Source organism: Lissotriton helveticus, chromosome 10 (genome assembly GCF_964261635.1).
Source record: "Lissotriton helveticus chromosome 10, aLisHel1.1, whole genome shotgun sequence".
Taxonomy (NCBI): domain Eukaryota; kingdom Metazoa; phylum Chordata; class Amphibia; order Caudata; family Salamandridae; genus Lissotriton; species Lissotriton helveticus.
Window position 1 is genome coordinate 151,481,495 of NC_136071.1, and position 13,248 is coordinate 151,494,742.

Below are 13,248 nucleotides of genomic sequence, written 5' to 3' on the forward strand. Positions count from 1 at the left end.
AAGGACACCCACCCCATCCTGTGGCAGAGTCCCTTGAAGCCCTAGCCAGGTGCCAGGCTTCATACGACCGTGGCCAGGAACAGGCAGATCGTGCCCACCAGGACTCGGTGGACAACATGAACATGTTGCGTGAAATTTCGGGCTACCTTGGCCAGATAGTGGACATCATGGGCCAGCAGACAACAATGTGGAGGGAGTGGATAGCCTGGAACAACCCCACCCCCCCTCAACAAATTGTCCTGGCGCCACGGCCAGCAACGCCACGGCCACCGCCACGGCCACCGCCACCACCACCACCACCTGTGCCCCTGGCGACGGATGTGGCCCCTGAACAACCTGCCCCCCCGCTGACTCTGTTCCACCTCAAAGACGGAGGGGCCGTACGAGGCTGGAAGTGGGTGAGAGCAGTGTGGGAGCGCCATCCACACGCTCCAAGAGGGGCCGCCAATGACTCAGACACTGCCTGAGCCAGCCATTCACCCTGCCAAGTATCCTGTCCCACATAGCCAATCATTGGCACAGGTCTGCTGGACTAGCTTGACACCACCCAATGTGGTGTCAGCACGGACATTTCATCGGCCATTACCTTCAACTCCCACTCCCCCACCCCACACTTACTTGTAAATATTCACCTGCACAAATGCACAACCTGTAAATAAATTCCACTTACACACTCAATGATGTGTTGCCTCCATGTTTAATCACATGATTGCCTCAGAAACAGACGTAAACAGGTGCAGGGATCCAAGTCGTACATAATCATGCCGCTGCGGGAGTGACCTAGGGAAATTCAGAGACAGCAAACACACGTCAGGAAAGAGATTCACACACATCACAACACACTGCACAGCAACATTACACAAACTACACTCATCACTAAAGCATTGGATGAGAGGACACACATCATGGAGACTAGCATGTCCAAATAAATGAACACACACATATGCAAACATCACATACCAGAACACACAGCTGATGCACCCCACATCCACACAACACCAGCAAACATACATAAGGCATTGTCAACCGGCACAAGAGGTAGTTACTCACATTCAAGGGAAGTAGCGATCAATGAGCTGGCGCCTCTGGTCCACACCTTCCTCCTCACCACTATCCTCATCAGTCGACATGGGTGGGATGGGAGGCCGAGGAACTTCTTCGTCTTCAGGGTCCAAGAGCAGTTCAATGTCATTGCGCACGGCCAGGTTGTGGAGCATGCAGCAGGCAATCACGATCCTGCATACTTTGCCTGGTGAGTAAGGCAGGGCCCCTCCGATCTTATCCAGGCACCGAAACCTACACTTTAGCAGTCCAAAGGTACGTTCAACCACTCTACGTGTCCTTCCATGTGCATCATTGTAGTGCATTTCACCCGCAGTTGTAGGATTACGTATGGGACTCAGGAGCCAGGGCCTGTTTGGGTACGCCGAGTCGCCTATGTAGGGGGATGACAGACACAAATATCACAACCAGATTTTCTGGGTACCCCATGCCACACAGAGATCACAAACGTCCCCACGCCAGACTCACCAACAAGCCACGCTTGACCGGGACGCAGATTTGCCATCAGTTGGGGGACAATGCTGCTCCGCATGATGTGGGCGTCATGTGCGGAGCCTGGAAATCTTGCGCACACATGGGCGATGATGTTGTTGGCCAGGCACACCACCTGCACGTTCAGCGAATGGAAGTGCTTCTGATTCCTAAAAACCTGCTCACGTGCCCGTGGTGGAATGATAGCGATATGTGTGCCATCAATGGAACCCACTACGTGTGGTATCTGGCCCAGTGCATAGAAGTCTGCTTTGACTGCTGGCAACTCTTCCGGCCGTGGGAAATGGATATAGTCATCCTTGTACAGCATCATAGCTTTTAAAACATCCCGAAGTACCATGCTGAACATGGACTGTGACATCCCCCCGGCATGTCCAACTGTGTACTGAAAGGTTCCAGTTGCAAAAAAGTGTAGGGCCGCCATCACCTTTGCTGTGGGTGTAATGGAACCAGGATAAGTCCTTCGTGGCTGCAGATGAGGAGACAATTGGGCAACAAGCTCCATCAACCGACGTCGATCAAGCCGGAATTTCCTAATCACCTCCTCGTCAACCATATCCTCCAGCACAGTGTATGGCCGATGCACATTTGGAGCCCTCCTGTGTGGGAGAGAGATGTAACTTGAGTCAACTTGAAAACGACGCATACGTGTGCAACTACATCACATGTAAGACAACATTAGCAAGAAGAAAAATGTTTCGGAGAATGGTCATATGTGTGACATCTCTGATAGTTACTACAATACGGAGTGGCCTTTTAACAATGTGCAGCCACTTGCAACAGGAAGTGTGTCAACACGTACAACGCTACTTAGTCACATGTCAACATTACTGACAATACGTGTGTCATGGCCCTAATGTGTAGAAGCCACATCACAGACACACATGCAAGTGCATGCACACAAACGATAATAATACACACACACCATGTCATCATGCACCAATGCCAACACCAACAATGGTGAGCATACAGTCATTACATGCATGGTGACACAACAGCCAACACACATACACTGAATGCATGTGCACCCCCACCATTGTAGTCACCTCGCCTGAACCACACACTGACAACAGATTCAGAATGTGGCCATACAGCCGTGATGTCATGTGTAGATGTGAAGATGTAATAACGTCTGTAGGGTCACACCCGACGTCAACACGTCGACATGCACATCTGTTGCACATTGTGTGCCCACCGATGGGCATAGTATGGACACACATGGAATAGTGCATGACATATGAAGTTTCCCTATCACGCTCACAACCCTCATGACGCAACTACAGACAGCACATCACAGTGCAGCGTCTGACAATATAAAATCCTTGGCGCCGCCATGGCGGTGCACTGCTTCCGCTATCTTCCAATGGCCATACGCGGGCAGCCTTCCCTCTTCCCATTGGCTGAATGTGCACGGCCCGTCACGGTCACACATCGGCAACCGCACGTGCAAGCTTCCGGCACGGATGCTTCAGTTGCAACAATGTTCTATCACTGGTGCCACCATGGCGGTGCACGTACTCTCCGGGGGAGGTGCAGGCCTACACACCCTTTGGATGTAGTCAATAGACATGGCAGTTCATGTCCCCTCTTACAGTCACATTGCATCATCCACCGTCCACCGGCCAGACCAGCCCGGCCTAGGACCGGCGTGCCGGCCATTTTAGCCACCGCCGTGCCAGGCCTGGTCTAGGACCGGCATGCCGGCCATGTCAGCCACCGCCGTGCCAGGCCTGGCCTAGGACCGGCGTGCCGGCCATGTCAGGCACGGCGGTGGCTGACATGGCCGGCACGCCGGTCCTAGGCCGGGCTGGTCCGGCCGGTGGACGGTGGATGATGCAATGTGACTGTAAGAGGGGACATGAACTGCCATGTCCATTGACTACATCTAAAGGGTGTGTAGGCCTGCACCTCCCCCGCAGAGTACGTGCACCGCCATGGTGGCGCCAGTGATAGAACATTGTTGCAACTGAAGCATCCGTGCCAGAAGCTTGCACGTGCGGTTGCCGATGTGTGACCGTGACGGTCCGTGCACATGCAGCCAATGGGAAGAGGGAACGCTGGCCGCGTATGGCCAATCGAAAGTAGCGGAAGCAGTGCACCGCAACACCAGGGCCAGTCATTGGCCCTTTTACGAACACGCTTCCAGGGCTGACCAATTGCTGGCGACGTATGCCACTGACACGTGCTGAGGGCCCTATATATGTGTGATGTCAAAAAGCACACATCCTACCCTGGGAACAAGTGCTGCCTATTCACCTCGACCTGCTGCTGCTGAGCTGACCACCGACTGCTGCCTGTGAACATCACCTCGACCTGCTGCTGCTGAGCTGACCACCGACTGCAGCCTGTGACCATCACCTCGACCTGCTGCTGCTGAGCTGACCACCAACTGCTGCTCCAGTGCCATACTCCATGATATTGCCATGTCGAGAGTAAAAGAGATCCGGTCTCGTCCCTTCACCGCCGCGGAACTTGATGTCCTCGTGGACGGTGTGCTCCGCAACTTTGAACGGCTCTACGGCGCACCCGGACAGGTGGTAAGTGCAGTGTGGGACATGTTGGTGTGCATGAGGTGGCCAATGACTCCTGGCTTCTGCAATCTTTGCTGTGTACTGTGGCCTCGACATATTTTTCGGATTGTGCCTGGCGGATGACACATACGTGTTGCCCCTATCTGTGTGACCGGCCAACTGTCCACTGACTTGCACCCTTTTGTCTCCCATCATGGTAGGTCAAGCTGCACCTTCGCAAGGACGTGTGGAGGAGCATTGCACGTGATGTACGGGCATTGGGGGTGTGCAACAGACGACATACACACTGCCACAAACGCTGGGACGACATTTCCAGGCTGAGCAAAAATGTAGCGGAAGTGACGCTGGGGATGATTCCAAGGACGCCACGTCTGGCCCGACGCTCCATGACCCCTCTCATGCACCGTATCATTGCTGTGACGCATCCTGACCTGTCCGAACGGCTGAGTGTGGATCAACAGCAAACTAGTGGTGAGCATACTGTCTGTGTAGGATACTTGGGAGTGCAATGCATGTATTGGTGCCCAGACACAGTATTGAGTTCCGTGGTGCGTATGTATCTCTGCGATGCCATGTTGGTGCCATTGGGGGTGTGTAATTTGATATCCAGGTCCGGCTTGTTGACACGCCACTTGCTTAGTAGTTGAGTGTTTAAGCACATGCCGTAGTGGTCCGTGGACCCATGGCAACACATGTGTGCAGATGTACGTGCTCCTGCCCTGTCCGCATGCTGTACATGTGTCACGGCCACCAACGCTTATGTAATGTGAGGATGACTGTTAGAGGTGGGCCGTGTGCAGGATGGGGGCTAGAAGAACTTTGTCAGCTATGGAATTAGGGATTCCTTGGCCTTCTGTACGTGAGTGTGCCCATGACTTACACCTCTTTTCTGTGCATTTCAGCTTTGACAGAGGGCACTCAGCCACAGACGGCGGAGATGAGTGGAGGCAATGCATCCGGATCAGACTTTGCGCACACGCAGACTGACACAGAAGAGGGCAGCGCCGGAGAGAGGGACAGGACCGTCCCTGAGGACTCGCATGTGGAGACACCATCGTCCTCATCTTCGGAAAATCTTGGTGAGCCAGCACTGTTGTCACAGACTGGGAGTGGGCAATCAACACCTTCTGTCGGGACACAGCCCACAGGGCCCACACTTCCGCCAACTGCACCATGTACTGTTCGTGCACGCAGGAGTAGGGGGAGCAGAGTGGCGTTCGGTGCAGGCACCGCTGCCCCTGCCACGGTGAGCCAAAATGCACTGTGTGCTGAGGCTGTTGATCTGCTGCGACAGCTGTGTGTGGGGCAGACCAATATGACAAATGCTTTCCAAGACCATGATAGGAAGTTGGGGCAGGTGGTGGCATTCATGGAAGGGATGCATGGCGATCTTGCTGGTCTACACAGGACAGTTCAGTCATTGGCAAGCAGTGTGTCGTCTGCCATAGTACAGTCGCATGGACAGGGTGCTACTTCTGTTTCCCCATCTACACCACTGGATGTCTCAGGGGGTAGTGAATATTCTGACCAGGACTCTAATACAGGTTATTGCACTAGAAGCAGCGTCAGACAGCACGTCAGGGCACGGAGGGCACAGACACCATCCCCTAGGTCAGCAAAATCTGTTCACAAAGACAACGTCAGATACACTGGAGTACACACACAGGATCCACAAGTGGTGTTGGGGGACATGCCTTCACATGCTACACAGGCATTCAACACAAAAGGTACTCCCAAGGCAAGGGATACTCCCAAGTCCATGGACAGTCCCTTGGACAAGGACAGTCAAAAGACAAAGGCACCTCAAAAGAGCAGGGAGAGTCCCAAGGGCAGGCCCACAACAGAGGAAGGGGCCACTCCCAAGGACAGGGAAAGGGACAGTCAAAAGACAAAGGCACCTCAAAAGAGCAGGGAGAGTCCCAAGGGCAGGCCCACAACAGAGGAAAGGGCCACTCCCAAGGACATGGACAGTCAAAAGACAAAGGCACCTCCTAAGAGCAGGGAGAGTCCCAAGGGCAGGCCCACAACAGAGGAAAGGGCCACTCCCAAGGGCAGGGACAGGGACAGTCAAAAGACAAAGGCACCTCCTAAGAGCAGGGAGAGTCCCAAGGGCAGGCCCACAACAGAGGAAAGGGCCACTCCCAAGGGCAGGGACACACACAGTGAGCAGGTGTCTTCTGGAGACAGGTACACCACAGACGACAAGTCTGCTGGCAGGAACAGGGCACCGTCTAGGGCACAGGCAAAGTCCAGAGACAACACTCCACCTACGGATAAGGCACATCCTAGGGACAAGGATTCTCCCATGGACAATGGCGCAGTCAAGGACAGGCATACGTCACCCCTGGCTGCACTGCGGCTGATGTTTTCGAATTAACGGCAAACAGATGTCTCCGCGGCGGAGTCCCCCATACCTCCACTCCCATCCAGGCCAGTCAGAAGCAGAGGAGGGAGCCCCCTGATGTTGCATCCCCCATTACACATGATTCTGAGTCCAGGCGGCAGGCACACAGCAAACGACAAGCAGGCTCCAGCACGTCCCCAGAAAGCCGATCCCCGGCAGCAGATGCTCCACCTATGGTGGGAGATATTTGTTTTGAGTCACCACCACTTGCCAGTCCTGTCCTGCCAGGGTGCACTCACATATCCCTAAGAAACGCAGACACACACATTATTGACACCTGCCCACCCAGATGTCGCTCAAGTACAGCTATCCCCAGCTCCCAGTGCCACCCTGCCTCCTGGCCCATACAGCCCTGTGGCTCATCATTTAAGTGGTCCCAGTGGCGCAGGTGCAGTTGACTCTCATGTATCGGATAGTGGCACTGTGTCTGTTGTTTGCTGTCATGCATCATGTAGTAGCACAGTCTCAGTTGTGCCCTCTCCTGTTTCAGGTGCTGGCAGTGTATCTGGGTCTATGGCTCATGTGTCAGTGAGTAGATCTGTGGCTGTGTCTCACACTCCTGTTTCTGGTCCTGGCAGTGTGTCTGGGTCTGTGGCCCATGTGTGTGTCACTCGGGCTGTGGCTGTGTCTCACACTCCTGTTTCTGGTGCTGGCAGTGTGTCTGGGTCTGTGGCCCATGTGTGTGTCACTCGGGCTGTGGCTGTGTCTCACATTCCTGTTTCTGGTGCTGGCAGTGTGTCTGGGTCTGTGGCCCATGTGTGTGTCACTCGGGCTGTGGCTGTGTCTCACACTCCTGTTTCTGGTGCTGGCAGTGTGTCTGGGTCTGTGGCCCATGTGTGTGTCACTCGGGCTGTGGCTGTGTCTCACACTCCTGTTTCTGGTGCTGGCAGTGTGTCCGAGGCAGGTAGTTCACGCAGTCCACCTGATTCAGTGATGTGAGGTGGTGTTCACTTCACTCACATGTTATTTCACATGGTGTGTGCATTGTCCATTGAGAACAGCCTTGCACTGTTGTGGTCTCTGGGACGGATTGGTTGGAACACGTACTTGTGCTGCCTCTGATGTACCTGCTCTGTTGGGCACAATGCCCTGTTGCTGTTCTGATACTGCATTCTGCCCTCTCGTTTACTGCCTCTGATGTACCTGCTCTGTTGGGCACAATGCCCTGTTGATGCTCTGATACTGCATTCTGCCCTCTCATTTACTGCCTCTGATGTACCTGCTCTGTTGGGCACAATGCCCTGTTGATGCTGTGATACTGCATTCCTCCCTCTCACGTGCTGCCTCTGATGTACCTGCTCTGTTGTCCACAATGCCCTGTTGATGCTGTGATACTGCATTCTGCCCTCTCACGTGCTGCCTCTGATGGACATGTTCAGTGCTATGGACTGTTGATGCACTTAGCCCCTCTCACGTGCTGCCTCTGATGGACATGTTCAGTGCTATGGACTGTTGATGCACTTAGCCCCTCTCACGTGCTGCCTCTGATGTACCTGCTCTGTTGGGCACAATGCCCTGTTGATGCTCTGATACTGCATTCTGCCCTCTCATTTACTGCCTCTGATGTACCTGCTCTGTTGGGCACAATGCCCTGTTGATGCTGTGATACTGCATTCCTCCCTCTCACGTGCTGCCTCTGATGTTCATGCTCTGGTGCCCACTTTGCCCATGCTCACGCATACACTGTGATTATACCCCTATTATGTGTAATAAAGGTAGTCAATCATGTCTCGTGGTTTGTCGTTGTCATTCCTGCTTGCGTACTACAAATGTGTATTACTATTTGTTTTTAATCAGTGGTTTGGGTAACATGACACTCCCCCTCCCTACGTCACGACCCTTGCAGGTATTCCCCTCCAGACAGCCAATGGTTTGTGCCTTACCTGCGTCGGCGTCGATGGTGGGCCAAGACTAGGACGTGGTGGATCGCGAAGAGCATCGGGAAAGCGTGTAGCGCTGGGTCCATGGTGGCGAACAGCTTGTGGTGGGTATCTCTGCTATGTATCTTATCTTCGCTGTGGGGAATCCGCCGTGTTCAGACAGGTTGTTTTTCCGTTGCGGTTTTATGTGTATTTTCCGCCATCTTGATTTGGGGGACGGTCTTAGACGTCAGTACGTACGGCGGAGTCTCAGGATTCGTTCCGTCCGCCGCGTGGTCGGGTGTAGTTGGGCGGCGGTGCGTGATTTTCCGTCGCGGACGGAATTTTTACACTATTTCCTATCCTGATATGGCGGACGGAGTGTCCGCGGCTGGCCGACACGGAAAAGGCAATTTCCGCTTACTCCAGGGCTGCGGTCGCTCTTCCGTCCGCCATCCTAATGAGCCCCATAGTATTTAGAAAAGGCAGAAATTGTTCTTTATCTTGCTCACTGGGTGGAAAACTATGACCTCCATGATGTATATCATAAGATTGTGCAGGAGACCAAAGGTCTCAAAGTGGCAGAGGCAGTTTTCACTGTTTTACAGTGATAGGAATTTAAAACATTTTCTGCTTTTATTTTGTCCCATAGTGTTCTTTAGTGGAGGAGTTTCATAGAAATGTGTTTCAGTTTTTCTGATTGCTAAAATAAACAGTAAATCGTTTCCAATGGGGACATGGAGCATCCATTAAAACTCCACTTGAAAAGATAATTATTAATTTTATGAAGAAATGGAACAGGTATTACATCCATTCTGAGGTGAATGCCTTTATAAAAGTTCTGGAAGACAAACACTTGGAGGCTGATTTGGATGTCAACACCGTTTCTGTGTGTGAACTGCTCGACCATAGGTCGGCGGTTCCGCATACCTTAAGATGATGAGACTGCAAAACTTCCATTTCTATATGGGAGCTTGTGCGACAGGAGGAAACCGCCCGCAGCACAAGTTCCCAGGGCCATAAGCAGAGGGCCAGGGTGAAGGGGGCCCTGCTAGGGGCCCCCAAATTCGCTTTCTGACAGCCTTTCAATGTCAGAAAGGGCGACATGGAAAGGCTGTCTGAAACCAACATCATGACCACGAACAGGGCCCGACTGGCATTTCCCCGGTGGGCCGGTTTTGGGCTCCTGGGGGCCGTTTTTGTTACCGTAGGTCGGCAATGTCGGCCCCCGGTAACAAAACCGGCCGAAACCGGCTGTCGCAAACTGCTCAGCTGCACTCCCCCTGACCCCAGGGGAGGCCAGCTGAGCAGTTTTACAGGGCCGGTTTCTGTTCTCAGTCCGGCCCTGACCATGAAGGCGGAAACGTCATTTATGAGGCCAAAAGAAAACCACAATGCCCCTGCACTAGTACAGAAAAATTATTGAGGTATATGGTAGCTACAAAGTCACTCTGCTAAGTATGAAGAACAGATCGAACAACACCCAATTCATACAATTAGCTCAATAGTAGGTGATCCTCTTAAGACAAAATAGAGAAAGAAGTTTAGGATGTAATCCGTTGCTGGTACGAAAAAGTTCCGTTTATTGTTCCTTTAGGTAGGCCAACACGTGTTTCATCGCAGGGAAACAGACTGCGAATCTTCAGGGCTGGATTGAAACATAGAGAGTACATTTGCGATCATATTTACATTGCAAGTGTATAAAAAGGTGACTGGGTAGTGTCACCATAAGTGAAAAGGAAAACATGCCAACTAGTGACTGTAGGTGACTCAGTGTTAGAGTGTATGGAGACATTTTTTTGTGTGGGGTGACAAAATTACAACTCTGTGAGTTCTGATCCTATTGTTACTAGTGATGCGACATAGACAGTTAACAACTTCTGGCCGTGGAAGAAATTATGGTGCTATATGTGAAAAGGTTGTGTAAAAAAGTGGAGTGTCTAGCAAGAAAGTACGAAATCCCGCGTGACCGTTGTGGTGAGATTACATACATTTATGAGAACTCATATGCTAGCTGTATCATGGCGCTTAGTTGGTAGATATGTCTCATATTCTTAACATGGTTCGCTTAGTGTATATTGTACATCACAAACTATATTATAATGGATTGCTGGATGGTTATTCCTATTTATAGCTCTACACTCTTAGGTGCCAGCTATGTATTTATTGCGATGTATATTACTTTGGTGAATAATAAAAGTTGTGCGGTGATAGTACACCCTGTCTACACATACAGACGCATCTAGTCTGAATCTGCATAAATCAAAAATTGAAGAAACGATACTTCGTAAAATCCATAGTTCGAGATAGTCTGTTACAGTGATCTCTATTTCTGGTATTCATCTGGAATTAAGTGCAAAAACGGACCGTGCAACGCATGCTCAGTGGATATATTAATGATCTGTTTAAGGGCTATAAAACACCACTCACCCTAATTAGTGAGGTGCAAAGGCCACCTCGGCTAGAGATATTCAAAGGATCCTGTGTGACGGAGTTTCACTGTGTGTGTGAAGTCAACCTCCGAGAGACCTGATGAGTCTGTGGGTGGTAATAATCAGGAGTATTGTTTATAAACACGTGACCAGGTAGACTAATTCGTAACTTAGTCTATAGGTGCATAGAAAAACAAGAAGGGTTGAAGAACTGCGCGAATAGGTCCTTCAGAGTTTAAACCTACCAGCGGTCGGAGACTTTCTGACCGACATTGTAATCAGGCCCTTGGTCTTCTGCACACACACCATTGCCTAAATTCCTATGCTAGAGCAGAGAACTAAGGGGTTTATTTAGAGTTTGGTGGGTGGGTTCCTCCAACACAAACATGGCTGATGTCCCGTTCCACCGTATTAAAAGCGCATTATATCTTATGGCACTTGTAATACGATGGATGGATACCCATCACTGTTTGATGAATATCCTGTCTGCTTAGCACTAAATAAGGCCCTTATCATGGAATATTTAAAGCCTAGGATATTTTGAGGTAGGCTATCTCATCCAATGCCCAGCCCTCCAAATTCATTTGGCACCTCAAGAAAATCTCTGAAAGAGAAAGAAGCTGTAAAGTAAATAATATACATTAGAATCATAAGTTACTTTGGTGACTGTGGTTCTTATGAACGCATTATACCTCCTGTGCAAAGGTTTATTCATCCATCTCTCTCCTTCTCTCTCCTTATATTATTACATTCCTTTGTGGCTAGATAAATCTGTGAACTAATAGGGCACAGGCAGGCATGTTGGTGCGAATTGTACTCTAGCCTATCATTCTATCAGGTAGGAAGTGTACTATGCCATTGGAAGTGTACTATGCCAGTGCAAAAGCCTGGGTTAAAAAGTCATGCCCCATGAGGCCGGCATGGCAGTTGAGCAACTTCAAACATAAATAATGCGCAGGGTAAATACAATATCCTTCCAAATCGCATTTCAGAAGGTAGGCAACATTTCTTTAGGAAGTCATTCCAGTGGCATGTTTGAGTTACAGATAAGTCTGTGGCTTGCCTCACCTGGACCAGTATTTTTGAATAGCCATGTGATGCTTTTCTTTAAGTTTGGATTTATAAAAGCAGAATTAAATTCTAGTAGTTAATGTAAATAGCTGCTTCCATATGTTTTGTGTTACAATTGTAATGCTAAAGTGATGCAGTTGCCCACAAATGAATGGATACCACAATGATACAAGCACAAAAAAACACTAGTCCCTCACATGTGAATAATTTACCATGTTTCTTTGCTTGAATGTTTTTCTTTTAAAAGACGGTGGTACTTCTGGATCCAACTGAAGATCCTGATGATATCCTGAGAGCAAACCGTACCAGAGAGAAAACATTTGTCTTCGACATGGTTTTTGATGAGAAAGCTACCCAGGTAACTATTCTATTTCTACTTCTATTTGACTTATAGCCAGTCATATTTTCCTTCAGTCATATTTAGGGTCTTGTTTGTTCCCATGTAAGACAGCTCCGAAATCTCCGATGAAATAATCATATACATTCCGTTGTTTTTGATTATACAATGTCTCTCTTGTGTACTTGATACGTCAAATGTTTTCTGAGGGGAGAAAGTAATTAGAGTAGGCTAATCGTAAGCATTTTAGGATGACTGCATTTGCCTACTGTTCATCTTGATTATGACTGCAGTATTTGAGGTTTCCAGTAAACCCCTTGTCACCAGACATGCAATTTACCAATCCTGAAAGTGCAAAAGAACAAAGAAAGAAGACTCTAGGTTGGACAGTCTTCTGCCTCAGCTACGTTGAGATAATCGTACTGTTAACAAAATGAGGGATGCCTCAAGCCCTCCCCTTGTTTTTTGACTGGGATCTAATTTATTATAGCCAGAGGGCTCACTGAGATAGCATCTACCCTTTCCTTTAACTGCAACTGCATATGCTACATGTTGATTCCAAGGTGCCTTTTTGGCACTGACCCTGGCCTTTCTCAAGATCACTTTATGTTTACATTTGTTTTAACAATAAGCATATGAAGAGAGCTAATCATCTGCTGGCGTAGCGTCAACATTCAGCCACTGTCAGCTATTTGTTCAACTTATAACAAAAACGTTCCCCAGAACCCCCCTCCCTAGCCCCCTCCTGTCTGTCAGAACAAATATTACCACCGTGGACTTGTAGTGTATTCCTTCAGAGATCCGCTTCAGGTGGGTTATGTCGAGGCTCAGTAAGGCGCAACAATTTTAGATATCTCGGGCAGGTTGAGCTCTGTGAATTTGTGGGAAGGAAGTGTAATGAACAGTTGCCAGATCTCCCGGAAAGTGTCCCCTTGTAGCTTGAGTGTCAATGAGAGCCTCTCCATGCCCAGTAAATACCAAATTCGGTGGAGCCAGGACTGCCTGGTCGGGACCCTGTCCGTGCCCCAGAGGGCCAGTATTAACTGATGTATCGCCCCCA

General features: G+C 50.0%; 1 protein-coding gene across 8 annotated transcripts in view; it reads left to right on the top strand.

Annotated features, from left to right (window-relative positions):
* Positions 1-13,248, top strand: part of LOC144786046 (kinesin-like protein KIF19) — a 1,675,385-nt gene that overhangs the window by 308,758 nt on the left and 1,353,379 nt on the right. For all 8 annotated transcript variants that reach the window (XM_078664980.1, XM_078664979.1, XM_078664981.1 and 5 more), the window contains one exon: positions 12,099-12,209. In XM_078664980.1, coding sequence (XP_078521106.1) covers positions 12,099-12,209 — 111 coding nt within the window. The remainder of the gene's footprint in view (positions 1-12,098; positions 12,210-13,248) is intronic.